This window comes from Pocillopora damicornis, chromosome 9, assembly GCF_964200805.1.
Source record: "Pocillopora damicornis chromosome 9, jaPocDami1.2, whole genome shotgun sequence".
NCBI classification, from domain to species: Eukaryota; Metazoa; Cnidaria; class Anthozoa; order Scleractinia; family Pocilloporidae; genus Pocillopora; species Pocillopora damicornis.
The window spans coordinates 3,821,899-3,849,669 of NC_142678.1; the positions used below are offsets into that span (position 1 = coordinate 3,821,899).

A 27,771-nucleotide genomic window follows, 5' to 3' on the forward strand; every position below is an offset into this window, starting at 1 on the left:
ATATTTACTGAATAAACGATCAAAATTTTTGCCATAGTCTGTCTTTTATTCCCTGAATGCGAAATCTTTTAATCCCCTTTAAGCCATAGAAACGTCATGAAGTAATCACACTTCACACGATCAAAATTTTTGCCATAGTCTGTCTTTTATTCCCTGAATGCGAAATCTTTTAATCCCCTTTAAGCCATAGAAACGTCATGAAGTAATCACACTTCTTTGGAAGACAAGAGACACCTCATTCTCGTTGTTTCTGTGGTTTATGGCCATGTTCTCTGAGCCATACTGTAGCGTGGTAAATGTGGGGGGAGGGGGGAGGGGAAGTGGAAGCTTGAGTATATAAAAAGCAGTTTAAACATTTTTTTAAAATATAACAAGAGTTGGGCATCGTAGGACAAATTCATTTAAATAACCATGACATTTTTCAAACATTTAACGGAAGAAATTGACAGTCATGTCAACGAATAGCCTCTGTTTGTGATGCAAACAACAAAATCATTAGCTGACTGCACTGAGTAGTGCTTTATTTGAAATAAACCGCTAACTTCATGCGGACTTTTGATAGCACTCCAAGGTTCTTGAAAATAGAAACTGCTTTCCTCTCCAGATCATTGCTCCATCGCTTAACATTTCACTTTCCTTTTTCATGACATAGAACCACCACGACCATGAAAGCGACAGCTCCAATCAAACAGGATGCCTGAAAGCACACCTTTATTGACCCCTGTGAAAATGAAAATTTTAATTTTCAATCAGCGAGATATAGAGAATAATACTTGGGCGCGCGTAGATATGGGATTTCTCTTCGAGCGTTGAACTCAATAGCTCACGAGTGAAATGTATCGTTGACGAGTGAGAAGTATCGTTGAAACGATCTAAAATGCGTCGAAATTCTACAAAAGCAGGAAAGTTCCGTTTCTGTAATACTGTACATTATTATCTAATTGAAACTTATTTTCATATCTCGTTCTATCCTCGGTTGTCTTTTATGCACTTTCAGATTTCAGGGATCCAAGAAAGGTTGAATTCCGATATCTTTGTCTATGTACCCACCTCCTCCTCAATCTGTTCATAATGGGCAACGCCGGACAGAATAATTTATTGACAACCGCGTTTGCAAATGGTGATAGTACTGAATACTTCAGGCATGTCCTAGTTAGAATCTATTTCTTTTGATGCCAGTCTATTCAATACAGACTCATCTAGCCAGTGGAGCAGTTAACAGAGGTTTCAATAAAACTTGATACAATTGATTCGATGCTTCTCATCTGGATTATAAACTATTGAAAAATTCTTGTAGCTTTGTCGTGCTCGGGAGTCAACCAATTTAAAGAGAATATATGCATTTTGGGAGAACAGTGATGTTTCTGTAAAGGCTGCTAAGTGGTAGCCAGCACAATAACAAGCAGTTAAATCTACCCACTACTTGGCTGCTAATAAAACCTCTGCAGTATACACTTATGTAGTTTAGTTGTCTTTGAACAATTCACATGTGCTTGTTAACACCAAAGAGGTACCCGTCAGGTCAGAAACTTTTTCCTTTTTCTTCTTAATGTAGGCAAGCTATTTCAAAAATGGGGCGGGGGTGTGGGTAGGGGGCATTTCTTTCTGATTTGTTCAAAAAAAGGTACACCGAGTTTTAGTTGTTCTACAGTAAAATCGTACTGTCTATTTACACCCTGTCTTGTTAAGTCTTGACATCTGTGTTATTTTCTGGTCCAATTTCTGAGTGTGATATCTGGAATGGAGGGTTGTTGTGTAAATCTTCACTAATTTCACTCAAATTAAGCTGCCATGTCAAAGTTCTTGTGTTGTCTCATCCTTCATCTCTGAGTTAGAGTCACTATAGATAGCAGACTTAAGAAGCTCCTCATTGAGGATTGAAACATTTCAATTACTAAACTGCTAGTCCACTTCAGGTCATTTAGTTACCTGGCGATCTTCTGTCGGTGTCTTTTGGCATGATCTATCTTAATAATTCCAACAAATCATATGTTGTTTGTTGTGGATGGCATCTCACAAACTTCTTATCGATTAATGAATATTGCTCACCAAATTCTATGAATGAATAGGGTCTCTTTGCTCTTTGAACATCTTGAATTTGAAATGTTATTACAAACTCACTCTGAAGCTTCTCAAGAAACAAAAAACCAAAACAGCGGGATAGGAAACAAACTCCAACAGCCTTCACAAAGTTAAAACATGGAAAGAAACAACATAAACCAAAAACTTCCATTTACAACTCAATAGACTCACATTGCTTCCAGACTATCTCCCTCATCCCCATCTAAAAGATGGAAGCATTGTACTGAACCTGTTCATCCATAAGAGCGAGTAGCATCTAATTTCTCTTGACAATATCTCCCCTGAATTACAGAATAATGTCATGAGAATCAAGGAAATAATCACTAACTAAATGAGCTCTTGATTGCAAAACAATTTCTCCTTATCAGCACCTCAGGAAATATTTTGAGAACAGTATGGAGAATATACATTGTGATCTTAGGATGTAAAGGGTTAATTTAGTTCCACACTGTTACTCTGAAGCTGGGTGCTGTACATAAATAGTCAGGTAGAGGCAACCTAATGTAAAGATTACCATAAACTAGAAAGCAATCTGACTTAAACATAGTTTCTATACTGACAATATTTTCAGGAGTGCCTCTGTCATATTTTTAGGTAAAAAAAAGGGCAGAAAAAGACTGATTTTGGGGAAAAATTCTACCTTACACTCATGTGCCACAAAATTAAGTTTGGCAAATGAAAATAGAAGGTAGTTGGTCTATAAAATTATTAGGAATAAGACGAACACTGACTATTCAACTGGTTTTGCACATGTAATTATTCTGATCATGAGCAATTGATCATACAACTCACAATTTTCCTCGTCTTAAGCTTGGCGACATGTTCTCGTCTGATCTACGTGTCTTCATCTCGCCTGGTAGCGGCAATCCATTTCGATCTCAATAAATCATTCGAAGGAAAGTTAAAGAAAGATAAATTCTCACCAATTTTATTTCGTTTGTCGTTACTACAGAAATGAACGCAGCAATGATAATGGGCCATGCTTGCTTAAAATCGTCACTCAAAACACTTTAATGTAACACAACCCTATACCTTGTGCCCGTCCAGCCTCGATTCGGTGCCTCACGCAATCCAAGATGGGGCTGCGTGATAAAGAGCTTATCATTTTGCATTTTATTTTCGTCAAACAACTGCGGTATGGCTTCCTCGTGAACATCACGTGGGCAAAGTCCGGAGTCCTGTTGACTTAGTGCTGGGCTCGTTTAAGTTTACTTCCTTTTTTGACGCTTAGTTGTGTTTACAACTGTGAATTGTTGTCCTATAGTGTATACCAAAGATGATTTCGGCAAAGGTTTCCTTTGTGGTAATTCTGCTAGTGTGGTTCTCTGTCTCTTCTAATTGTCAATGTCCAGCGCGAGACTGTGATGTCACATCTTGGACATTCTGGAGTCGGTGCACTTCAGACCAATGTGGGCAGTTGGGAGCTCAAAGTCGATCAAGAATGATAGTAACAAGGCCTACTTGTGGTGGAAGAGAATGCCCTGACAACCTTTTCGAAACTCGTCAGTGCTATGGGGGAAATCCAGTTGACTGTGAACTGAGCGAGTGGACAAGTTGGAGCTCTTGCACAACTCCTTGTGGCGCATCGGGAACGCAATCTAGCTCTCGTCACCGAGTTCTTACTGAGAAGTGTGGCGGTACATGTTCGTCTTCTCTCTCAAGAACAAGATCCTGCTTACAGACCAGTTGTTTCAACGGGGGAAGTGTACAAAATGGAGCATGTCGCTGTCGAGATGGGTTTACGGGAAATTGTTGCCAAGGTAACTTGCTAAAGAGAAAAGAAAAGCTCCTCTACAAACACACACACAAGCACATCTTAATTTTGGAAGCTTATTTTAAACAGAAAATTTAAGGACCAATTTTTTACTTTGATATGCGTATTTCGAAAAATATTTTGGACCCAAAATGGACATTACAGAATCGCGCCCATTGAAAAACGTCGCACGGGAAAATGCAAATAAGCTAGAAAAGAGAAAGAGAGCATGCGTAACTTCACGCAGGCCTGTCAATCCGACTGTCAATCATGTAATCCCCCGTGTACGCAGTGTTCGAAAGTATTGTTTCTTGTGCAGACAACCGAAACGTAGCGCTTTTCATCGAAGAAGAATAGACGTAATTAGTGGCGTTATCTTGATTAGGTTATATTGTTTAAAAATCGGTCAGATGTAAAATTAAATTACCTTTGAAATGCCGGGTTTTCAATTTGTGTTAAGACTCAAATGCGGCAGATTTGCGAGGTTCGACCATCAACTTCGCCAAGAAAGCAAAACATCACAGAAATATTCCTTTTAGTAAAATTTCCGTACTGCCCCATACTATCGTAAAACAAATCTGTTTTCCCAATGGTAAAGTATTGTTTTTGTCACTCTATCCAAGAACTGAACGTATAATGTAGTGTGGGGCTGTGCGGAATTTTACCTTCCTTTTTGGCCCGTTATTGCCGTCAGTTTCAGATAACACGTCGGTAGTCTAATTACTTTTCGAAAAGCTTAAGTATACGTTGTAGATTCCCGCTCCACGTAGGTGCACGCTCACGCTCCTAAGCTTACGGATGAACACTTCACGCTCTTTTGATATGCAAACGCGGCCCTCGCTCTTTACCGACGAAAAGAGCATTTCGTCACTTTGAAACAATGCTAATTGCTCCAATTGTATCTCCATTGTCTCTAAACGGACGCAAAGCGAAATTTTACAACTCCCGTTTGGGAATTTGTCAATTCAGATCTAAAGCGACCGAAGTTGGCGGTGAGCGTTTGCAACCTCATTCCTAGGTCATTGCGCCCGCAAAGCATCATGGGTACCCCACTTTTCTCGGGCGACGCTTTTCAATGGGCGCGATTCCGTAATGAGAACAGAGACGGTCAAAACAGAACAATGTTTAAGACAGGTCAATCGGGAACAACTCGACCATCTTTGCTTGAATCTGCACTTTAATATCAAGGTTTCTGAGCTTTCTCTCCATCGAAACGTTTGAGTGCACTCCCACAGATATGTACCACCGTGATGATCAGTTCGATTCTTATGCACACACGAGTAACACTTGGGTAAAGATTGGTGACTTTGATGTAGACTTCACCATCTCCGAATGTTGTGAGATTAAAAAGTTCTCTTTTGAATGAAGAACCGAGCTTTCAAAAGAGAGTGACGGCATCTGTTAAAATGAATCGTGTACTTGCGTTACAAAATTTCGACGTTTGTTTTCATTACTTGTTTTCATTACGAATGTCACTGTAGTAAATGATAAGATTTGCTGACGAAAAGTGTGCTTCATTAACTTTTCCATTTCTGAGACACAATAAGTTATTTTAACTGGAAAGTGCGTCTTTCTTGGAAAGGATGCTTCATGTGTGCATAACTGGCTAGAGGTTCCACGTGAAATAAACAAACGAATAAACCATGCATTCCAAAGCAAAAGTACCCAATAAGGTTATATTAACAAATCTATTTCCTAACAAGTTGGAGATAACACAAAAATGAGTTTATTTTTCTGTTTACATTAAAGGAAAACATTTGAAATTGCAAAATGTAAGACCCAGTTTGTAAAAATCCAAAGAAAATGTAGGCTTTGTTGGACGTGCTGCATATCACACAAACGACATAAATATAAACTTAATCGCATTGATTGATACGACTCAGACACTGCTGAAGGTTTTTCTTTCTCATTGCTAATAATATCTTTTTTGGTTTGACCTCACTTCAGCAGTAGAAGTAAAATAAACAGAGCCTGTTTATGATTAAAAAAGCGCCAAAACACTCTTTTTGTAACCACTGCTCATGTCACTCGATGGCAAATGTTTTCCATCCCGTTGCACCATTGCGCGCTGTCTGAACATTTTGACTAGTGAGCAGAGAGTATTCGATTCGAAGGAGACATATTGCGTGCAAAATAAGATACTTATTTCAACGCTGATAAAATTTTGAGGGTCACATTAAAAAATCCGGGGCAATTTCTTAATGATGAATTAGAGTTTTGGCTACATTTTCATTATAGAGGTGCTACTGGTATGGCTCGTTGTGATTTCTAACTGTGCTCTTTGGCAAAGACGCAGCCGTTTTCGGTCCTTGAATATGAAAGCGAGACTGCGATACCAGCCTTGAAAAAATGCGCCAACGCGTGCGGTTTTCCAAAACGTGCTTCCAAGAAGTGTCTATAGCAAACTGTCTTTGGCATTTTTGAGGAGACTTCTCGTTTTCGTTTAATTTATTTCACTAAATGGTCTTGTAACTCATTGGTAAAGAGATTTCGATTAATGTGGAATAGTGAAGTCTATAGTCAGACAGTGAAGTAAACCACGACCTTAGGACATCATAACTCGGAAAAGGGCTAAAAAAAATTTGGCTTTCTATTTGTGGTATTTCGGTTACCAATCTTATCTCTTTCACTCAAAGGAAGCAGAAGAGTTATATTTGGCTGTATTTCCAAATAATTCCTCTCAATAATAGCTGCGTAACGTTCCCTGCTGACTGACCGTCGATACACGCGACCACGTTTGTCATCCTATCCGCAAGACGACTACTGCATAGCTTAATGACGGACCTTTTTCAGGCGAACGGAGGCAAGCACGAAGCGAAAACGGGAGGCGAGACACGTGAGAAGGGAGCAACCCGAAAAAAAACGCTCCTCCTTCGCTCACGCCTCGCGTTTGCCTCCGTTCACCTGGAAAATGAAAAAAATAGTAGGTCTGTTCTGCAGGCTATGACATTTAATTATCGTAAAAAAGTTTCCAACCTTGTCTTGAGCGGAAATGTTACTTGTTTCCTTTCTCGTGGCGTCGTGCAGCGAATAGGATTTTATTACATATATAATAACGATCATGCTTCTTTCAATGGATAACATCTTTGCTTATATCTCTGCCTCTTGTAGTTTACGGAAATTATTTGAAAAACCGGCATGCACGAGGCCTTCCAAGCGGGTTTTGATGTCGCCTTGTCACTCGTTTACCAACACTCCTTTCGCCTATTTGGTTAGGGAGATACTATCATACATACACAATTTGATTTAAGTCGAACTCGTTATAAGATTTATCTCTCCAACTTTGATGATGACATCCGCTCAGAGGTTGTTGAAACGTCAGTCATTACCACCGACAACAGTCCTTCTCAGGAGCACCCTCGCCCGGACCATAAGACTACACGATGGCATGTTAACCCCGGATTCAAACCATTTACTTCTTGTGTAATAACTAAATAATTTAGCACAACTTTGGTAAAGCCTTTTTTTTTTTTTTTTTTTACAAAAAGTGCTGTAGAGCACCCTTGTTTTCACACCATGTTTTCTTCTAATTGCAGCTTTTTTTAATGTCATTTGTAGAGGAAATATGTAATGGCCCTTCGCCAGCAGTTGACTGTCAACTTAGTTCCTGGTCAGAGTGGAGCCATTGTACGACGGATTGTGGTGTAGGAGGATTACAGACTAGAACTCGTCAGCGGACAATTTACGAGAGGTGCGGAGGTTCATGTTCTGGAGGGTCAGACTTAAAGATGGAACGATCCTGCCCTCGCAAGACTTGCTTTAATGGAGGAAGCTTAATGGGTGGAGCGTGTAGTTGCAAGGAGGGATATACTGGTTATTGCTGCGAGAAAAGTAAGTATAGAAAAAAAGGGCATAATTATGTTGAAATTAAAAGAAGCATATTTCCTATAAAGGCTTAGAATGATACAAACTGTCACAGGGGCTGCCTTGTAATCCATGCGTTTATGATGATAAAGATAAGGTGGTGAAAGCCAAAAAGAAAAAAAAATGTAACACTGAATTTAACTTTTTTACTAAGTGGGTCTTAATAAGGTAGGTGTGACGGTTGTCAAAACACACATGTAATCTACTTCATGCATTAAAAAATGAGAGAGTTGGGCACAATGGAACGTGTTTGCGATATGTGTTAACGAATTCTGAGTAATTTATTCAACACCTGCAAGTTTTCAGTCTTGCTCACCTACGTTAGCATTTCAAAGAAAATTCTACAAAGTTTTTTTTAAATCTTACATTAGTGCTTGAAGCGCACTAGTGCTTGTTGATCTTGGTGAATTCATTGCTTATTATGTTTCTTCTCCTTTACAGATGCAGATGAAGATGAAGAAACAGACACAGGCTCATTCTCAGTCACCCTTGGCGTGTCGCTGTCTGGTGGTTTTAGCCTCCTCTTCTTTTGCTTATGCGGTTATTGTTGTTATCGTTGTTTTTGTAAGAACTGAGCCCGGGCCTTTATTTCTCCGACGAAATAAGTAATGAAATGCCACCAAAGACTAAACCAAAATGCAACCGCACTTTAGTGGTAAGCTGGTTAGGGATCTCGATCGGATAATTGTTCGAGTTCGCACGAGGCGTTAATTTATTTTCGCCTTAAATCAGTTTAAACCACATAAACTTTTGAGCTGCTTTTTATTGTCGAAGCGTAGCTTTCACGTGGTACTCCGTAATATTTTTCTTTTAGGATGCTTTGCTCTAAGTTCCAAACCCGTACTTTAATTTATACATTTTTTTTACTTAAAGGGTTTTTCTTTTATGTATCATCCACGGAAAATGGTGTCACTTTTATTGCATACAACAATGAATGTATCAGGTGATTCTATTTTTCAGTCGGTTGTTGCCACATTCAGAAACATCTTGTGTCAACAAAGTGACAAAGCAAAATATTTTTGCTTCAGAACTGAGCTACTTGCCCTGGTTTTTCTCTTGGAAAGCGCTTATATGCTTGTAGTCTGAAAATGGTGTCACTTTCGAACAGACCATCTTAGTATTGACCCTACGTATACAAAGAAAGTGCTTTAGGAATCTGCTTAGGCATAAAGAAGTTTCATATGAATTCACAGTGCTCAATGAGCTCAGTGATAAAAGGCTAGTTAAGAGTTGTTTTATGTTTGTTGGGGGATTGTATTTTTCAGTTATCAGTTAATCGAATGATCTCGAGAGCAATTGGGATCAAACAAACACGAGTAAACTAGGCAAAGATTAAAAAGTATGATATAAGCGTGGTCATAGTCGAGTGCTTACCTTTTCCAAATTGTGTGAGAATTAATTTGATCTCTTTCTATACAAAATTAATTTCATTTCAACTTTTCAGCCCTCAGTTTCAAGTTGTTTTTGCGCCCAATGACAACTTTATAATTTGTTCGGAATTAATTTGCGTTCTCTCGGCCATTGAGCTTACTGCAATTTTCACAAGTACATCATTAATGTAATTAACAAATATACAAAATAAAATTTCTTACTCAAACAACACCGCTGTCGTTCAAAAGAACAGTCTTTTCACTTACAAGATCATGACCAATTCAAATCTAGTGCAAGTCTTTGTCTGAAGATGCAGGGCATTTTCCTTATTATCACAATTTTAAATGAAAAAAAAAATTAATTAAGTGAGAGCGATTTCAAGTGACCAGACCAAGTCGTATCCCTCTTTGTTCTGGCCTAAGAGCACTCTTCCCCACCGTGCCCCTGTAAAACTCGGAAAAATGTCGAAGGCTCTTTAAGGCAAGATGGACGTCACTTGTGTTGACCGAGGGTGTGCCAGGCAAATTTTGATTTATTTATAATTACTCCATATGGCGATTATCAACGGCTAATCCAAAATGTTCCCTCCCGTTTTAAGGAGACGGGTGGGTTTGAATGGGTTTGCATTTTAAATCGTTCAGAGGGTAAGAAAGTGCCCCGTGATGAAATGAGGATTGGAGAAAGATATTCATCCCGACGTCATCCGGGTCCTTTTTTATTTCGTGACCTCATTTTACGTCGCTCTGCTGCTGTTCCCATGCTACTTCCAAAAAGCTATTTTCAATGTTGCATTGATATTCCTGGTTTACCTGGCAAATTGTAAAAATCCACAACTTCTGACTGTGACTGAAAGTGAACAATAGTAAACGGCTCGATCCTTCGCTGGGGTCTCCAAACAATCCAACCGTGGATAATGTATGCAATACAAAACAATACAGAGAGTAAAATAAATCCTCCACAAGTTGTGCCAACAATAACCCCAAGATGATTCAATCTAGATGCATCTGTAAAAGACAATTTTACGGAAGGAAAATCAAAAGAAATCGAAGGCGACGCTGTAATAGAGAGTAACTGATAAAAAGAAATACCTGGTAATTTTGAGAAAGCTTTGGTCATGTAAAGTGGATAACAGTGTTTTCTGATATTACACTTTGGAACTGTCTTGAGGCAATTATGACGTAAATGTAGAAGCCCAAAAAAAAAAAATTTGTAAGCGTTCAGTACGTCAGAGAAAGTATAAAAATACTCAGTCATCCCTTAGCGATTGCTGCTTGCCTGCAAAGGCAGGGAGAAGATACAGAGAACTATTCTGATGTGTTTCGGGTTTTTAAAACAGATTTGGAGAGCTGCGTTTATTATAACTTTGAGTCAGTGCATGATCACTGAAGCTGAAGGCGGTAGTAAAGGGGGTAAGTTTCTAAAGAAGCTGTGGTGCTATATCGGTAGGAGAGTACAACAGGGTAATTTATTATTATCAACCGAGTTGATAACGTAAATTGGCCCCCGTAAAGAGTTTAAACCCGACTTTTCGAGCGTTAGTCATTCGTCAGAGTGTAAGGGCTAACGTTCGAACCGTCACTTTCAAAACTCTTTACGATGGCCAATTAACGTTATCAACCCAGTTTATAATATTAAATTACCCTTTTAAGTCAATAATGGACTGGAATTAGATTATAGTACTTTGTGTGGTTTAGAAATCGCTCCTTTGTAATTCAATTATCTCATCAAGTACAGTTAAGTAACTGCAGTTTGTTCCTTAAGATAATTTTGAACAACCATATTCTTTAATGGGTTAAACTACACCGTGACTGCAATATATAGAAATCTTGAACTTTTCAACATACTTACTTTTAATCTATCATTTGTCCTTTCTAAAACCCGATTCACACCAATGTCAAGTTTTGACACAATATTTACCGACGTCGTAAATTTCCTAGGCTATTTTGGTGACTCCCGTGGAAATTTCAATGATAAACAAAATTTCTTCAATTTCTTCATATATCTGATTATATGACGCATGGGGAAGGGGGTTGGGTTATTTTCAACTGGAAAATGAAACGAAAAGCAGCTCGACAAACAAGAGTTTGAAAAAAGCTCATGTCGCTGAGATGACTAAGGAAAAGCTTCTAAAGGGGACGGTTGTTGAATATAGTTTTCGGGAAGTTAGAGCCAGACGACCGAGATTTCGCGAGGTGTAACTGCCTTTACTATAATAAAGAGTGAAGGAAATAACAAGAATGAAAGGATTAACTTAACAAAGTTGAAAGAACAATTCCCTAAAGAATCACGAGCTTAATACAACCAGGACACGAAATTTACATATTAAGTGTGAATAATTAAGAAACAAACCAATTGATATTTCAACCAAAACAGAGAATAACAAGCAAAATAATATTAGCGTCCATGAATAACATGCCTGGAAAAAAATAGAGCACCATCTCTTCCTCAAAAAAACCCAAAACAAAGCAAAAAAAAGAGACAGTCAGATGGACAGACAAAAAAAACGAGCTTCCTTTTGATGGCCGAATAGTTTGTGTTGCGTAATCAGCTGTGTAGTTTAAAGTGCTTGTGAAATAAACCTTATACTCCTCAGGCTAGTTGTTACTCAAATGAAACAATCGATAGCAAAGAACCAGTATAATTTTATACGGTAATTCAGCATAATCAAAGAATTCGGTTAATGTAAATTGGCCACCGTAACGAGTTTCAAAGCCGACGTTTTGAGCATTAGCCCTTTCGTCAGGGTGAAAGACAAAACGTCAGCTTTGAAAACTTGAAACTCTTTACGGTGGCCAAATATACGATATCAACATCTTAATATTGCTAAATTACCCTGTTATACTCTCCCACCGACGCAGCACCAAAGTTATAGAAACCCACTCCTTTTATAACTTCATATGATCTGCTTAAGAGTGTGAAATTGAATTTGCTACTTTTACTTTCTACAAACGATTGCTTTATACTGAATCTCTTCTTACCATGATGCTCACAGCAAGATCCGGAGTAACCTTCTTTACAGAAACATTTACCATCCTTCAAACTCCCTCCGTTCAAGCAGCTAATCTGTGGGTAGGATCGTGCTATTGAGAAGTTAGATGTACAAGTACCACCACATTGCTCAGAGATTTTCTTATGACGCGAGCGAGTCTGTGTCCCTGATGCGCCACAAGCTGTGTTGCAAGTACTCCAATCCGACCAAGCACTTAGTTTGCAACTAACTGGCGCAATTCCGTTGCAATGCCGCGCTTCGTGGAGGTCAGGACACTGTGCTCCTCCACAATTTTTGGAGGATACCACCGTCCTTGATCGATTTTGGGTCCCTTGTTGTCCGCATTTGTCAGCACTACACCCACTCCAAAGTGACTAAAGACTCACTTGACAGTTAATCGGTGTACTGCCGTTACATTGCTGTGTCTCGTGTAGATTAGGACACTGTGCTCCTCCACAACCTGGTGAGGAGACCACCGTTCTTGATCGACTCTGAGACCCTTGTTGACCACACTGGTTTGTACTGCACGGATTCCATGAAGACCAATGGCTGACCTGGCAATTTCGTGGAGTGCATGATCTACAACGCCTTCGAGACTGGGCGTCAAAAGATGGTGCGAAGGCGAGCGTGGCAACTAGTATCACCACAGCTGTAATTTCCACAGTGATCATACTTCCGAAATCTTACAGAAACTGGATCAAGACAGGATTTCATCTAGGAGATACACATCGAACGCCCTATAAAAAAATCTTGACTGGCTCGACCTCGGTTAGGCGCAACATGGCAATTTGCAATTGAAATCATATTTATGGGAAAAGGCCAACATGTTTATGTATTGTCGTTATTCATATCATTAATGCCGGTTTTAAAGACCCATTTTTGACCAGTATTCATTGCGCGTGACGTTGGCTATCGGCGGCCATCAGCTCAAAGTTAATTATATTTTAGTCCACAAGCTTCGGAGAAACAATGCAACCTAGTTCTCGTGAAAACCATGACAAAAACAGAGACGCACAATACGTAATAGCCAATACCGGGTCTGTAAAATTTATGAATGGTACTCTTTACGTGCTCTGGTTTTCGTTGATTTGTCGTAGAGACAAAGTTTGGTGGAAGCCGCCATAATTTTAAACTATTTTATTTAGTCATCGTTGGAAAAGATAATTTGTTCGTCAGAGCTACGGGCTAACCCTCGTTACGTCGCCTTTAAAAACTCTCTTCCATGGCCAATTTACACAAGGAAATCAGTCATTAAATACAAAAGTGTCTCACTTATAAGAGGATTTTATAATAAAATCCCCTGATGTGTGAGTAATCACGCAACAGACTTGTAAAGATGAAACTGTAATCTCTGTTTTTTCCCTATCTTAATATATATCGCGTTCTACTTTTACGTATCGAGCACTGTACTTCGGAAAAATCGAAACACAATCTTCCTCTATATATATACGTACATATATATATATATATATATATATATATATTATATATATATATATATATAATTATGTCCATAATAATGGACACAAATTTATTTTCACAATTTTGTTGCAACAGTATAAGCAGTTACCTATTATAACTATTATGAAAATGGTCCATCAAGTGAGAGGCTAGCACCATCAGCGATTGATGGAAAGGAAAATAAGCGCCTTGCGAAAACTAACCAGCTTGTGAAGAAGGGCGGCTGGAACAACTCTTGAAAATGTTTGCTTGGCCAGGAGATTATAACATAACTATTTCAATTGAAGTGAAAAGGTTCTACTTCAATATAAGGTAAGAATAAAAGACACTAAGCCCGAGGTAAAATATTGAACGCTTAAAAAAAAAGCCAGTCAGGTCATTCGCTGAATATATCATATTCGCAACGTAAGTTTTGAAGGGATAAACAGACACTTTTTTCCACTCCTTTCAAATGAAGTAGATTTTAATTTCTGCACATGTGTTTGTTTTAAGTAGGAATTATGCCACTAGTGGTTTGGTTCTATTGGAGTGCCGTCGGCATTCTTCTTGTCAGTTGTGGTCTGACTTCCTCGCGATCTTTCGCAAGCAAATTCCGAAGTCCGGTTCACTAAGCGTTGGGCTTGTCTTCTTTCTTGTGTGGAGTTTAGTTTATTTTGATCAGAACTGTGAAAGGTAGTTCCATAAGGTAGAACAAAGATGTTTTCGGTCAAGACTTCTATTGTTGTAATACTGCTGGTGTGGTTCTGTTTAACTTCTGGCTGAGAATGATTAATGAAACAGGACTGTGTTTAAGACAGTACAAACAGAAACCATCCAATCTCTGCACATCGTACTGACATACCCCACATTAACATGTTTGTTGTTATCGTAAGAGAGATTATTGCTCATCGTGGTGGTAAGTAACAACAAACTGTTTAATCGTTTGTCTCACGATGTTGTCACACGAGATGTAGATCGTGACGTTTCGACTGCTTACTGCTAATCTTCATCAGGCGATGGGGTCGACTGCTCAAGCGTTACCATTTGTATCAATGCGGATCGAAATCCGCCAATCGCATTAGATCATCGTGAAACAAATGGCAACGAGTCCACCCAATCGCTTGATGAAGACTGGCAGTAAGCAGTCGAAACGTCGCGATCTACCTCTCCAGTGACTACATCATAATACAAACGATTAAACAGAGTCTCATGTCTGTTCTTACCTTCGAACGGCAAATCATTTCTCTAACACACTGTGATGTTGTTTCCTACCACTCAAAGGCCAATACACACGATTCAAACTGCTATTAGGGCTCACAGACGGCGTTTTTTTCTGCCTAGAATGCATGGGTAACTGCGTTATGCAAATGTTAGTGCAGTCTAGAAAATATTACACAAAGAAAAAAACTATGAAAATAAATCTAGACCAGCATGGATCTAATTATTAAATTTTCTAGGCGCCCTTAAAATTGGTCGAGCGCATTCCCTTAGATACGAACCGCTTCTGGATCGATTATTTGCGTTTCGGCAAAATGACTTGCGTACTGAGTAGTGAAGTTTAGATCGGACAGTGTCGTGTTAGAGCTTTATCAGACTTATAAGTCTCCCATACTTTCAAATGGGGAACTGAACTGCCAAAGGAGACAATGGTATCAAATTAGTTAAATCGCGTTGTCGCCACTGAACATTGATATTTTGTTTGCTTGTTTGTTTTTGTTTTGTTTTTGTTTTCTAATATTTTATCTTGTTTGCACGCATTGCGTGCCATTGAATTAGTGACATTGGGGTCGTCTGACTTTACGTGACCTCGTGGTTAAGAAAAAGTAATAAATGGTTGAGTTGTGAAATACAGTACTTATCTTTGTGGTGGAAGCGTTTTACACGGCTCTTGTGCTTGCTTTGATGAAATTGTGGGATATTTTATTACTTACTACACCTACGGCAATAATAAAATATTAGTAATTAAGGACGAAAAATTTATTTCACTGAACACGCACTTTCCAACCTTCATTATCCGCCGTGTTTTATAACGAATATGATTCCAAGAGATGCGCTACTCGATCGAACATCTTTCTTGTTTCAACGAATTACATATTTCCTTATCCTCTCTAGCTGTTACAGGAGTTTACGGGAATCATTCGAAAAACTGGCATATTTTCCTTTCATATTAATTATAAATGTATTATATAACATAATATTATGTCGTATGTCGGTGTGCTCTGAATGAAATGTTATCAATGATAAAACTCGAGTGCAACAGCAATATCGTGCTAAGCTGGTTAGAGTTCTCACTCGAATGATTGCTCAAGTCATCAAGAGGTGTAAATAGATGAAAATCATATATGTGCACTGCGGTTGAAGAAACGAAAATAGAAGCGATCCTCGCAGCTGTGAACACTATACTGAACTAGCAGTTAAAATAAGGTCTGATAAAATTCAGGTCGTACGGGATTTGAACCCATGACCTCTGTGATACTGGTGCAGTGCTCTACCAACTGAGCTAACCAGCCAACTAAGAGCTAATCATTACGTTGGATCCAAATAAACCTTCCAAGTGCTGAATGGCTGTAAATATATGAAAATCATATATATGCACTTCGGTTAAAGACACAAATATAGAAGCGATGCTCGCAGCTATCAACACTACTAAACTAGTTATTTCAACTTCTAGTTAATGGCTAATGTTAATTTAAAATACTCTTCACGGTACCCCTCCTTTTGGTTTGGCTTTTTTTCTTAATTGAATTAATTCTTGATTTAAAACAAACGCCTCAAAAAATAAATTTTAATAAAAGCACAGTTTCTATTAACAATGGAAAACTGACGATAAACATCTTTAAAAGGCAAATAACAAGAATTATCACGCTGCTTTCGGATGAACAAAGTTTAGAGACAGTAAACTAATTCGCTGGTATCTGGAATTCAAGGAAAAGTTTATGTTTATTGATCAAAGGTGTGAATTCCACGATATTCTCACTAAAGCCCACAATACATGGAAGATTCAGCTTCACTTACGCTTTAATTAATTACCTTTTTAGATAGATCAAATTTAATGGAGATGTGGGAACCAAATTTCCGTTTCGAATTAAAGGTTTAATCCTCACAAAGTGAAAAGTCAAATCACTAGGAAAACACAACTCAAAATCTCTGCTCTCTCAAAAAAACGTCCCCGATACGTATTTTTACGAGGTACGTAACTGGAACCGAGGCTCACAATTTCAAAACGAGGTTATCAGTCACGCAACTTCAAAAAAAAAGAAAAAACAGTCACGACACCCTCCCCCCATTTAAGTGTTAATCAGCTTAAATGTTCTTAAACTTCTTGTGAAACAATGTCCTTGATTCTCTCGTTTGCGATCTCCTTGGATCTTCTACTTGGTCTCACTCTTGGTCTGAACACTTCTACTTCTGGCTTAAGCTGGCAGTCAGGATCCTCTCCTCCAATTTCTAGTTTACATATATACGAGTTGCAAGGGGCGCTCCACGATGCAACCATTCCCATGTTTAAGCTTCAATCCTCGGACTGTTCCATCCTTGCCCGTGACCTTTCCTACCACTCGTGCAAGCTTCCACAGTGCTCTATTCTTGGTTTCATCTTTAAGCAACACTAGCGCTCCTATGTTCGGGATTTCGGCAATGTTATTGGTGGGCGACCGCTGTCTTTCTTTAAGGGCGTGCACATACTCCTTCACGAATCTCTTTCGAAGATGCTCTTTACTTTTCTGCAGGAACCTCATTCGTCTGGTTACTTCCTCCTTTCCAATCTTCTCAAGATCCTCCTCTAAGATGGGGTTTGGCCTTCCTCTAAGTAACGTGTTTGGGGTGAGCACTGGTTGCTCAAATTCCTCTCCCTGATAAGACAATGGCCTATTTTTCATGCAGATTTCGATGTCTAGCAGGACTTCTTCCAACTCTCCATAGCTGAGCAGACTTCGGCCAATCACTTTAGACAGACACCTTTTCATAATGCCAATTAGGCGCTCAAAGAAGCCTCTTCACCAAGGGGACCGGGCCAAGTTAAACTTCCACTTAAGGTTCATCATCCCCATGAAATTTGCAAGGCTGTGATCCCTTTTGAGGACTGATAACCATTTTCCAGTAGCCACGAATGTTTTGCCGTTATCGCTCACAGTGGTCTGGGGCATCCTCGTCTGACAGTAAATTCCTTTAAGGCTCTCTGAAATTCTGTGGCGGACAGATTGCGACATAGCTTCAAATGGACCGCTCTGGCGCTAGCACAAGTGAACAGCGCGATGTATGCCTTTGCTGTACTTGACTTTGTAATCTTGTAGTACACTGGTCCTGCAAAATCTACTCCCGTCACGACAAAAGGGTCTGATAGTTCGGTTCTGAAAAGTGGCAATCTAGACTCCAAGATAGGTGAAGTGGACAATGGCTTCCACCGATAGCGTTTGCAAACCGTACAGTCTCGTATCACCTTCTTAGTCAGCCCTCTTAACTTGGGTACCCAAAACTTCTCTCGCATGCGACATAAGGTTATCGAGACTCCCCCATGCATCATTTGCTCGTGGAGTTGTTTAACAATAAGGAAGGTTAGCTTGCAACTTCGGGGAAGAAAGATTGGGTTGTAATCCTTCACTCTTCCACATCTCAATATTCCATCCTCATCCTTCTTCAGTGCCACGTCTGACTTGACATCCTGAGATGCCTGGGCCTGGTGAATCCAGTACTTCTCTGCAGTGTGTGTTTCTTCTGTTGTCAATGCTCCCTTCCGTTTCTCTTTCTTCATGCAGTTGCCAAAAAATCGTCTCACAATGGCAGTTATCATCAGAAGCTTCTGATAGGATGCATACTAGTTAATAAGCTGATCCACAATTGGATTTTTCTCTTCTTCTTTGGCAAGAAGCTGTTTCTCGAACTTAGGCTTCACACTCTCTTTTGCTGTTTCCAAGGTTTCCGACACCTCAGGTTGCTGTGACCATTTTCCCGGACAACATAGCCAGTCTGGTCCTTGAAACCAAAGCTCTCCCATCTTACAGGGCTCTGTGCCTCTACTTCCTTTGTCACTGGGATTGTCTTTCGTTGGGACATGGTGCCACTTCAGGTATTGCTTGTCTTGAATCACTTCAGTACGGTTTCGAACAAACTGTGACCACGTACCATGACCTTTAATCCAGTACAGTACTGTAGTACTATCGACCCAGCAGTGATACTCTACAATTAGCTGACCTTCCATCACTTCCTTCACATGATTCATCAATTTGCTCAAGGTGTGCGCTGCAATAAGCTCCAACCGTGGGATTGACAGGTGTTTTGGTGCTATTCTTGACTTCGCAACAAGCAGGCTCTGGCAAACTGGAGCAGCATGATGAAATACAAGTGCGTAAACGGCTGCTGAAACTGGTATGGGGGAGTAATTGAAGTTAAGTGGTTTAGTTTAAACATTAATTATTTTTGATCGATGAAAGTGAAGCGTTCTCAGTTCAATTATAGTGAAACTGAATTTTGCCATGGGTTTCTTCTCTCAAAAGCAACGTAAATCTTGCAAGCACCGGTTAAAATCAGCAACAACTATCATTTTAGGTTTTTAAATTTTTTTTTGGACAAACAGCAATATCACGACAAAGCTTTGTCTCTGCTCAATGACAAGAGTACGTATGCTGTCTTAAACTCTGATCCTACCAGTAAAACTCAAAGAAAGTAAAAAACAAAATAGGTAATTTAGTGTTAACAACTGGGTTGAAAACGTAAATTAGCCACCGTAAAGAGTAAAAAAGCTTTTTTACTCTTTACGGTGGCTAATTTACGTTTTCAACCCAGTTGTTAACACTAAATTACCTGCTTTACTCTCCCACCGACGCAGCACCACAGTTTCTTTAGAAACTTACCCCTTTATTAAAAAACAAAATGTTGCTTGATTTGAAAAAAGCTGGCAGAGTTAGTGACTCTACGTACAAAATGTTATACAGTAGTGACGGCTTATGTCCACGTTTTTATGGCTTACCTAAAATTCATAAACCGGGAATTCCTTTGAGACCCATTGTCTCTTTTGTTAATTCTCCGACTTATGCAATTTCTGGTTATCTTGCGAGAATTTTGTCGCCTGTTGTTGGGAATACTGATTACACTGTCAAAATCCCAGTTGATCTTGCCGTTAAGGTTGCGGAGCAAAGACTCATAGAAGATGCTTCCCTAGGACAAAGAACTTCCTTGCCTGTGGAGGATATTATTCATCTGCTGTCTTTTTGCCTCAAAACCACGCAATTTACATATAACGGCACATACTATCAACAAGTTTTTGGTACAGCTATGGGTTCGCCTGTTTCTGCTGTCATTGCTAACATGGTAATGGAAGACGTGGAACAAAGGGCCTTAGCCACTTCACCGGTTAAACCCTTTTTCTGGAAACGATATGTCGATGATGTTATTGCTGCGGTATCCGGAAATGAAGCGGAGCGCCTCTTGTCGCATTTGAATTCAGTAGAGCCGTCGATCCAATTCACCCTTGAACGTGAAAAGGATAGACATTTGCCCTTTCTTGATTTAAATGTGTCTAGAGGGGTTCAGGGTAATTTAGAGACAAGTGTCTACCGTAAACCCACCCACACCGACAAATACCTCGCTTTCGATTCTCACCATCCTATTTGCCATAAAAAGTCTGTAGCCAAAACTTTACTTAGGAGGGCTGATTGTCTACCATCATCACTCGATTCGAAGGCTGAGGAGAGGAAACATGTTTCCAATGTCCTAAAGGCAAATGGCTATACAAAAACTTTTCTCCGTAACTGCCAAAAACCAGTTACAAATAGTAACGCTCTTGATGAAAGGGAACCAGCGACTGGTTTTGCTGTTATTCCTTACATACAGGGTGTTACCGAACCCATCAAGAGAATTTTGAATAGCCACAACGTTAAAGTTGCTCAAAAACCTTTTCAGACTTTGGGGCATATTTTCGCCAAACCTAAGGATCCTGTCACGAAAGAACAACGAACCGACGTCATTTATTCTATTCCTTGCAATGACTGTGATAACAAATACATCGGACAGACCAAACGCCAGTTTGGTACACGGTTAAAAGAGCACCAAAAAGCGGTTTTTCTTTGCAAAAAGGAAAATTCAGCTTTATCGGAGCATACTTGCCTAACCAACCATACAATTGGGTGGGATAATTCTAAAATTATCACTACTAATCGGCGCACCAGCGCCTTTGTTTGGAGGCTTGGCACATTAACTCCGCCCACGCTCCTTTAAATCGTGACGATGGCGGTCTGCTTCCTGACGCCTATTTACATCTCGTCAGAAAAAAGGCCGCTAATTAGTGATCATATAAAAGGACCTCTTGTTGCAGCGTTTAGATCACCCCTGATGAAGGCACTAGACAGGAGTGTCGAAACGTTGGGTCTATGAATTGTAACTTCTTCGGTTACATTCATTAAATCTGCAAATCAGTGTAGCTTCAAACCATGTCTTCTTTCTGTGTGTTCCACGCCTCTTGCGTTTTTTTTTTTTTTGTTAAAAAGCGTCTACATTAAGGCATTCTATAATTCATCATTACACTGTTCACACGTTGAGTCGAAATGGATTGGAAATCCTTCTCGAGTATTGATCGAGCCAGGAATCAAATTCTTGAGAGAAGATGAAAAACTACGACATTACTTCTACTGGTAGTAGTTGCTCTGGCTTATAACTTGGCTAATGCCAACAGTGTTGGAGAAATCTCCGAAAAAGAAGGTAATATCCCTTTTTCTTTTTCAATGCACTTTTCAAGCCTCATCTACATTGAAATAGATGCAACTTGCAGCCGATAAGACGGTCTTTTAACTCTGTTTTTAGAGGAATACTCATAAATATATACCAACAGCTGAACAATTGAAACTCGAGATTAAATCCCCCTTTTTCTCTGACATAGAAACAGAACGGCTGAATTAAAACAAAGAGCTTGTCCATGTTAATTTGGATAAGGAAAAGGGCTTTTAACTGATATTTATTTTCATGCTGCTTCTCGAGACCCATATGTGTCATGTACATATAAAAGATGCTATGTCAGGATTGAGCATTGCTTTTTCTTACAAGTAAATTGTACAGAGAATTTAATAGTTATGGAGACATTCCCAACAGTTCATTTAGGAGCAAAATATAGATAACAAAAATATGACGAGAATTGAGTACTCTTCTCCCTGCTTTAAATGATGCTAGTCGGTTTAGTCGCGATGTCAGACATTTTGAAAACAGAAAGCAAAATATATGGAGAAGCCAACTGCCCCATGTTATTCGAGTAAGATTATCGTGCTCTTAAAAAAAAGGCTTAAAGTCTTAACAGTGATAACTGTGACATTAGTAAAGTCACAAGCCTGAATTGCATTTTGGTATTTTATTTCCACGAGAAGTATCACGCAGGCTTCGATTTCGAGGGCTGTTCTGGATTCCTTTTACAATCCCACTGGGTTACAGTTTTTAAGACAGAATGTGAGCCACAATTTTAAAAAATTGTGTTTTCATGAATTACTCAGACCAGAGCTTTTAAATTAAGTCAGCGCTGTCCTTGGTAAGAGTTGAAGTTTATCGGCAGGGTTGTGAAGAATAATAAACGCATGCCATTGGTATTTTTTCTCTTTGTCGTATTGTGCATCTACGTCACTTCAATTTGATTGTCCAACTCCCCGTCGAATCGCAGTTCGTAGTTATTGATATAAAATTACAAAAACCAATTAAGTTCTGGATAAAATGCTTAGGCAGTTTTTTTAATTTTATTTTTATCGTTCATTTAATCGTTGAATTCACTGGATAGTCTCAGCTGGTGGACCGGAAGGTTTTCAAACATTGAGAATAAATAGATTCATTGAGTTATCGTGAAAAACTATCTGCATCAATTTAAAAAAAAATCTAGTTTAGGAAAAAGGGAAAGATAAAGTTAACACTTTTAACAATTTACATAAAAAGGTTTATGATCAGCAATGGCTAAACGCTGGAATGAAAGGTCAAGAAAGGCCTTAACTGACCTTGGCACCGGGGGAAGATGTGGAAAGGGGCGGGGGAGTGGTGGTGAAGAGCTTCAATTGCCCTGTTCAGTTCATTGTGTTCTGTTTTTTATAGGAGACACGTTTCTCTCATCACGTCTTTCTTTATTCAGGAGTATGAATGGTTAACCGCGGATAAAAGGGAAATCTGAAAAAATGGATTAGGAAAAATGTACAACTACATCTTTCAATTTCGTCCAGCGAACTAAGATTTACTAATTTTCTCATTCAATCACATGTCAAGCTAAAACACGCATGATTTTATTTTGGCTTTACATTGGCATGCAAGGCATACATATAGGTCAAGGGGAAGATAAAATGTGTTGCTACAGTAGTTACACTCAAAACTGATTCGTGCACAACCGATGATTTAATATATTTCAGTGTATATTACTAACTACAACAATCATTGTTTTTCAATTGTGCAGTTCACTCTAAAACGTCCTTCTCTACCTATGGGTATAAATGGGTAACTGCAATCTGAAAGGTTAATCTGATGTTCAACTAAGTTTTTTTCTCTCTGAAACAAAATCCGTCTTATTCTTCCATCAACCCGAGAAGCGAGTTTCAGAGTGTACATGTGTTACTAACTACGAAATCATTGTTTTCTAATTGTCAAGATAATATAAAAACTGGATACCAATACAGAGACGTTACATTTTTAAGGAAACCTTGTCACTTCATTCGAGCTCCGCGCCTCAAGAAAGTTTTTCGATGCTGAATAGAAGGAAAAACTTACTGGTTACGACTATATTTTAAACGAGTCTTGTATGTTACTTATTCGAACTCTTAAGCAAAAGATCCTATCCCTTCCCTGCACCGTAAGTCCCTGCTATTATGTTTTAACAACTTACTTGCGCGAAGCACTCAAAAATAAAGAAATTAGCACCAAAACCATAGCCATGAAGAGGTAAATGTAATGCAAAACGGGATTATTTCATCATGTGCCCACCATATAAAAATTCGTTTTTCGCTACAAATGGCAAATTAGAATTACTGGTGCATCTAAAAATTTCATTAAACTAGCTATAAAACAAAGAAAATATACTTTTTTTGAAACTGAATTAAAGGTCATGACTCCAAAGTTTGGAAGACTGCCGCACCCTAACCAAGGCCACCACTATTAGTTGAGATAAATCAACCCGGCTTAGTCCTTCGCCGTAGTTCTTCCGTTTCAAATACAATAATTGCTCTAAATCAAACCATACTGGCTTCATGTTTATGAGAGTAGACCACACACTTTCTATCAGTTTATCGGCGTCATAGCTCTGGCGGAATTTGAGAGAATGATAAATAAGTTTGTACATCACGATCCGCAGGCGTGTGAGTATAACAACCTATTCGAGTGTTCTCCCAACATTCCTTGTTTCCTCGACGTACCAACATCCCAACGCCGGTGAACCGATAGAAAGTGCGGTCTATACTATTCCTTTTGTAAAACAAGCTAAACAAGATTCAACTTTTTTATGGTTTTACAATAAACAATAGGTTTTTGACCAATCAGATCAAGATGCTCTGGGGATCTCAGTTATTTTAAACATATTCTTTGTTGCCACAATGCAAAATGATTTTGTATTTGAATGATAATTACGAAGACTTGGGCTTCAGAACTTGTTGAAAAATGAAAGTGCCCTCTTCTCGGGGTTTTCATTTATGTTTTGATCCAGTCGTCATTATACGGTCTATAAGTTCATTTTATGATGAATTATTGTACAAAATCCCTTATACATTGAGGAAAGAAACAATTCCCACCCTCTAACAGCTACAAAATACCCTGGATTATCAATTTTTTCCCCACAAACTACCCCAAACAAACCCTCTACGTAAATATTAAATGAAGGCAAAAAAAAGCAACAAGCTAACAAAAAAAAAAAACTGGAGCTCTGCTTTTAGGCTTGATTAAATCGTGATACTACTTTTTGTCATCTAACAAACCTTTTATATGGAAATCAATAAAAAGAACTGTTCAAATATTAGAAAAAAAGAACTAGTATAGCATCTAAATGGAAAACTTATAAAAGAACGCTTGTTATCTGACCACTAGATGAACGAAGGCTTAATTTCAAATTCGATCTATCATTTTTTTCTTTTTACCTTATACATGTGCGATTGTAAGTGACTCTAAAACTGCTAGAATGCTGCTTAACACAGATTAGGGCTCTCATACTTCGATGAAAAATTCAGGAAATACAATATTCCATATATGATTTGCTAATAAGTCGTCGGCTGCCAACTTGTTTTTCGCGTCTGCTTCTTGCTGTGTCGCTCACCTTTGTCCGGTGTTCATAATATTCTAATTCATTTACATTAGATCTGCAATAACTGGTAACTCGCAGTCGACCAATGTGTCATAGATTTCTCCAACACTCAGGTGGCGATGCTTTGCCACAGCGCCAAGAACAACGTCAGAAGGATTCACAACTCTCTCATCTAAAAAGCACATCTCGATTTGGGAGAAACCCAGCCTTTCTGCCAGCGGTTTCCACCTCTCTTGAACTACGTATAAAAAACATATTATAGTCTTTTATAAATTGTGTTTCAAATAAAAAAACAGATTTTGACCTCAAACTAAACTCTATTGTAGACTGCATGGTCAAATGGCATAAATTGCTGAACTTTTCTTGGAACCCAATATCCTCCAAATTCGTCTAAGTTATCGTTATCTCATCCTTCTGGAAAGGGCATTGACGGAAGCTGACGAAATTTAGCTCGCTATGAACTAATCTAGCCGGAATATGATCTGAAAACGCATCTGCAAAATCAAATCTTATTAAGGCCCGACTTTTTTCGAGAGTTCTTTTCAGAGTTGAGAGACGACAACCTATGAGTTCAATCAAAGATTAGTATACAAATAGTTTATGAATAAATGGGTGCGCAGACGCGACTTAATTCCTTACCCGAAAGGCTGAACGTCAAATCCTTGTATTGTTTATGTGGCATACAACCAACTGACATATCCTCATTTAACAACGGCCCTGTAAAGACAAAAGAACAGAAAAGGGAGATAAATATAGCAGAATTTATTTTATAAAACTTAAAACCAAAATTAAAAAATACAATAAAGCAGATCAAAAGGGCATCAACAACAAATACGGCTACACAATAAAATCAAGAACGCGTCGACATTATTTTAATGTTGCATTGAGAGAACGCTTGTGTGAGTACTTCTTTATATCTTAGAAACCTATTTCCTCCTTCCTCGTGCGAATAAAAAATCTCATCTTCCTTAAACTCACCAGTAGTACCAGCAGGTGTAATCTCTCGCAAATGTCTCACCAAATCATACCGTTTCTCAGATTTAGCTCTCAAGGCAAGGCCACGAATCATACTTTTCGTCTCAGGCTCTGGACTGTTTAAAGATGCTGGTTCCAACTGCAGAGCTTCTTGAAACTGAATCACAATATCCTTAACATCACTTCCTGAGTTGAGTGGAATGGACTGGATGGAAGTTTTGATACTATCGGGCAGCGCAAGATCTTTCTGTTTCGTTCCTTGAAAATGATTAAGAACAAGTTGAAATAACAAAAAACGAAATTAAATGCAATAAGACTGAGTTAAGTGGACGGAAAGCTGACGCCCAAATATTTTTACTTGGTTAAAAGTCTGTTCCAGGAGAAACAATTGTGTGCAAATTTCTCCTAAAATTATACGAGAAGGGATCTTGCTACCTCTTCTTTTAAGTACGACATAGTAATTATGATATAGTGACATGAAAATGGGAACCTTTACCTTTTATGGAAAATATGCCTTTCGCACCGAGGGAGCCATCATGACTTGTTGCGTGAGGAGCATGCAGCTGCCAAAAAAACAAATTAAATCCACTTTTAAACCAATTTAAAAAAATTTCACTGAACTCAAAAAAGTATTAGCGTCTTATCCACCCAAGGAAGAGGATGGGCTGGCAACGTACCTGATTCGTTGATATTCCGGCGCCCTCCTCTCTTTCTCCGATTAAGAACCAACATTCAAACTGCTCGACCGGAATCCTGCGATCCCATAGAATGCCGCGTCCTGGTCTGTCACAATGTTGATGCTGTCTCAAATCAGATTCTGACAAGAAGTGTAGACACTCACATCCACGCACGTCATGATCGCGGCATTTTACCGACCCTGGTCGAGAACAGACTGGGCAGCAGACACACAAATCGTACTTTACGTTGTCGAGCCAGTGAAACTCTTTCCGCATGCATTCGACCATGAACCTCAATTTCCAGCGAACAGCACGGGATACATCTGCTTTTTTCTCGTCATTATCTTTGCTGTAAATGGCGACTTCGATAGCTGAGGCATGGCACCAAAAAATGACGGAGATACCTTGGTCCGGAAGAATGTGAAACATGGCAAAATTATGAAACAACTTTGGGCTCACTGCACTGTTCCATTCTTCACCACACCACTGGAGAAAATGCAGGATAAGTCGGGAGAATACACCGGGAGGCACTCGACCTGATGCAAATGTTACAAAAAGAGGTGGAATGTTTACAGAGTCGAGATGCTGTAGGACGTCATCTGTTGGGGGTGACATCAACATGGATGGCACAAGGTACTGCTTGCTATCTTTAGATGACGGCCAGGGGGAAAGCAAGCTTAATCTCTCCATAATAGCAATGAGGCTCTCGTGACTTCCTTGGTCGTCGAGCAAGTCTCTCCAGGCATGGTCAATGAGCTTTTCATCCAAGATTCCGGTGTCTTCAAGTTTTATCCAGAGGTCTCTGACAGGATGCTCCGTGTGTTTAAAACGTGTTACAGTGATTATGTTTTTGAGGACATCAACAAGCCATTGAGGATCTAATATCACCATCCTTTCCAACTCTGGAGAGCCTCTAAAATGAATCACAATTCTCTGATCATGCAAAAAATTCAACAAAGTAGAAAACTCATCATCTTCTCGGATTCCACAGGCTTCAAATGCAATCCGCTTGGCTTCTTCACGTGTTATCCACTTATCATGCTTTTTGCGAAGCTTGTTTTCATACCTCAACCACTTCACCGGAATTTCTTCTTTCGTCACTTGCAGTTCCTTTGCAACAGCAAGTACTTCCTCTCTCAGTCGCTTAACTTCAATACATTCTTCTTCGCTCCCAGACTTTGTATTATCCACGACGAAAAAGTCTTTATACAGATGTTCCTTGTACATCTTGCGCTGCAAAAAGTCATACCTTTTAAGAGCAAGATCTCTGGCGTTAGATCCACCAAGCGGCACGTCAGCATGGGTGCATACCAGGAATACTGGGGGAAGCCTCCGTGGCAAAACATGACTAACATTTGAAGCGGCGTGTTGAGGGCTTAGAACA

At 39.2% G+C, this 27,771-nt stretch overlaps 4 protein-coding genes, 1 long non-coding RNA gene and 1 pseudogene across 7 annotated transcripts in view; 1 reads left to right on the top strand and 5 right to left on the bottom strand.

Annotated features, from left to right (window-relative positions):
- Positions 1-366: 366 nt before the first annotated feature.
- LOC149039666 (uncharacterized) lies at positions 367-3,281 on the bottom strand. Its single transcript, XR_016180008.1, has 3 exons — positions 2,875-3,281; positions 2,254-2,363; positions 367-721 (listed from the first exon to the last, which is right to left on the bottom strand). It is a non-coding gene; the product is annotated as an uncharacterized LOC149039666 (long non-coding RNA).
- LOC149039667 (spondin-1-like) lies at positions 3,183-9,299 on the top strand. The gene is made up of 3 exons (XM_089183392.1): positions 3,183-3,842; positions 7,394-7,666; positions 8,141-9,299. The coding sequence occupies exons 1-3, from the start codon at positions 3,359-3,361 to the stop codon at positions 8,272-8,274; spliced, it is 891 nt and encodes a 296-aa protein (XP_089039518.1). The 5' UTR covers positions 3,183-3,358; the 3' UTR covers positions 8,275-9,299.
- A 137-nt stretch (positions 9,300-9,436) lies between these two features.
- Positions 9,437-12,730, bottom strand: LOC149039668 (spondin-1-like; annotated as a pseudogene). Its single transcript, XR_016179968.1, has 2 exons — positions 12,049-12,730; positions 9,437-10,074 (listed from the first exon to the last, which is right to left on the bottom strand). The product of XR_016179968.1 is annotated as a spondin-1-like (transcript).
- A 4,221-nt stretch (positions 12,731-16,951) lies between these two features.
- LOC149039669 (uncharacterized) lies at positions 16,952-17,464 on the bottom strand. Its single transcript, XM_089183163.1, has one exon. The coding sequence runs from the start codon at positions 17,462-17,464 to the stop codon at positions 16,952-16,954; it is 513 nt and encodes a 170-aa protein (XP_089039289.1).
- Positions 17,465-17,625: 161 nt separating this feature from the next.
- On the bottom strand, positions 17,626-18,288 carry LOC149039670 (uncharacterized). The gene has a single exon (XM_089183164.1). The coding sequence runs from the start codon at positions 18,286-18,288 to the stop codon at positions 17,626-17,628; it is 663 nt and encodes a 220-aa protein (XP_089039290.1).
- Positions 18,289-22,716: 4,428 nt separating this feature from the next.
- LOC149039671 (uncharacterized) overlaps positions 22,717-27,771 on the bottom strand; it is an 11,494-nt gene continuing 6,439 nt past the window's right edge. For both annotated transcript variants that reach the window (XM_089183369.1, XM_089183368.1), the window contains 5 exons: positions 26,388-27,771; positions 26,207-26,273; positions 25,714-25,968; positions 25,375-25,452; positions 22,717-24,973 (listed from right to left, as the gene is read on the bottom strand). The exon at positions 26,388-27,771 is cut by the window's right edge and continues 835 nt beyond it. In XM_089183369.1, the coding sequence (XP_089039495.1) occupies positions 24,780-24,973; positions 25,375-25,452; positions 25,714-25,968; positions 26,207-26,273; positions 26,388-27,771 (1,978 nt within the window). In that variant the 3' untranslated portion in view covers positions 22,717-24,779. The remainder of the gene's footprint in view (positions 24,974-25,374; positions 25,453-25,713; positions 25,969-26,206; positions 26,274-26,387) is intronic.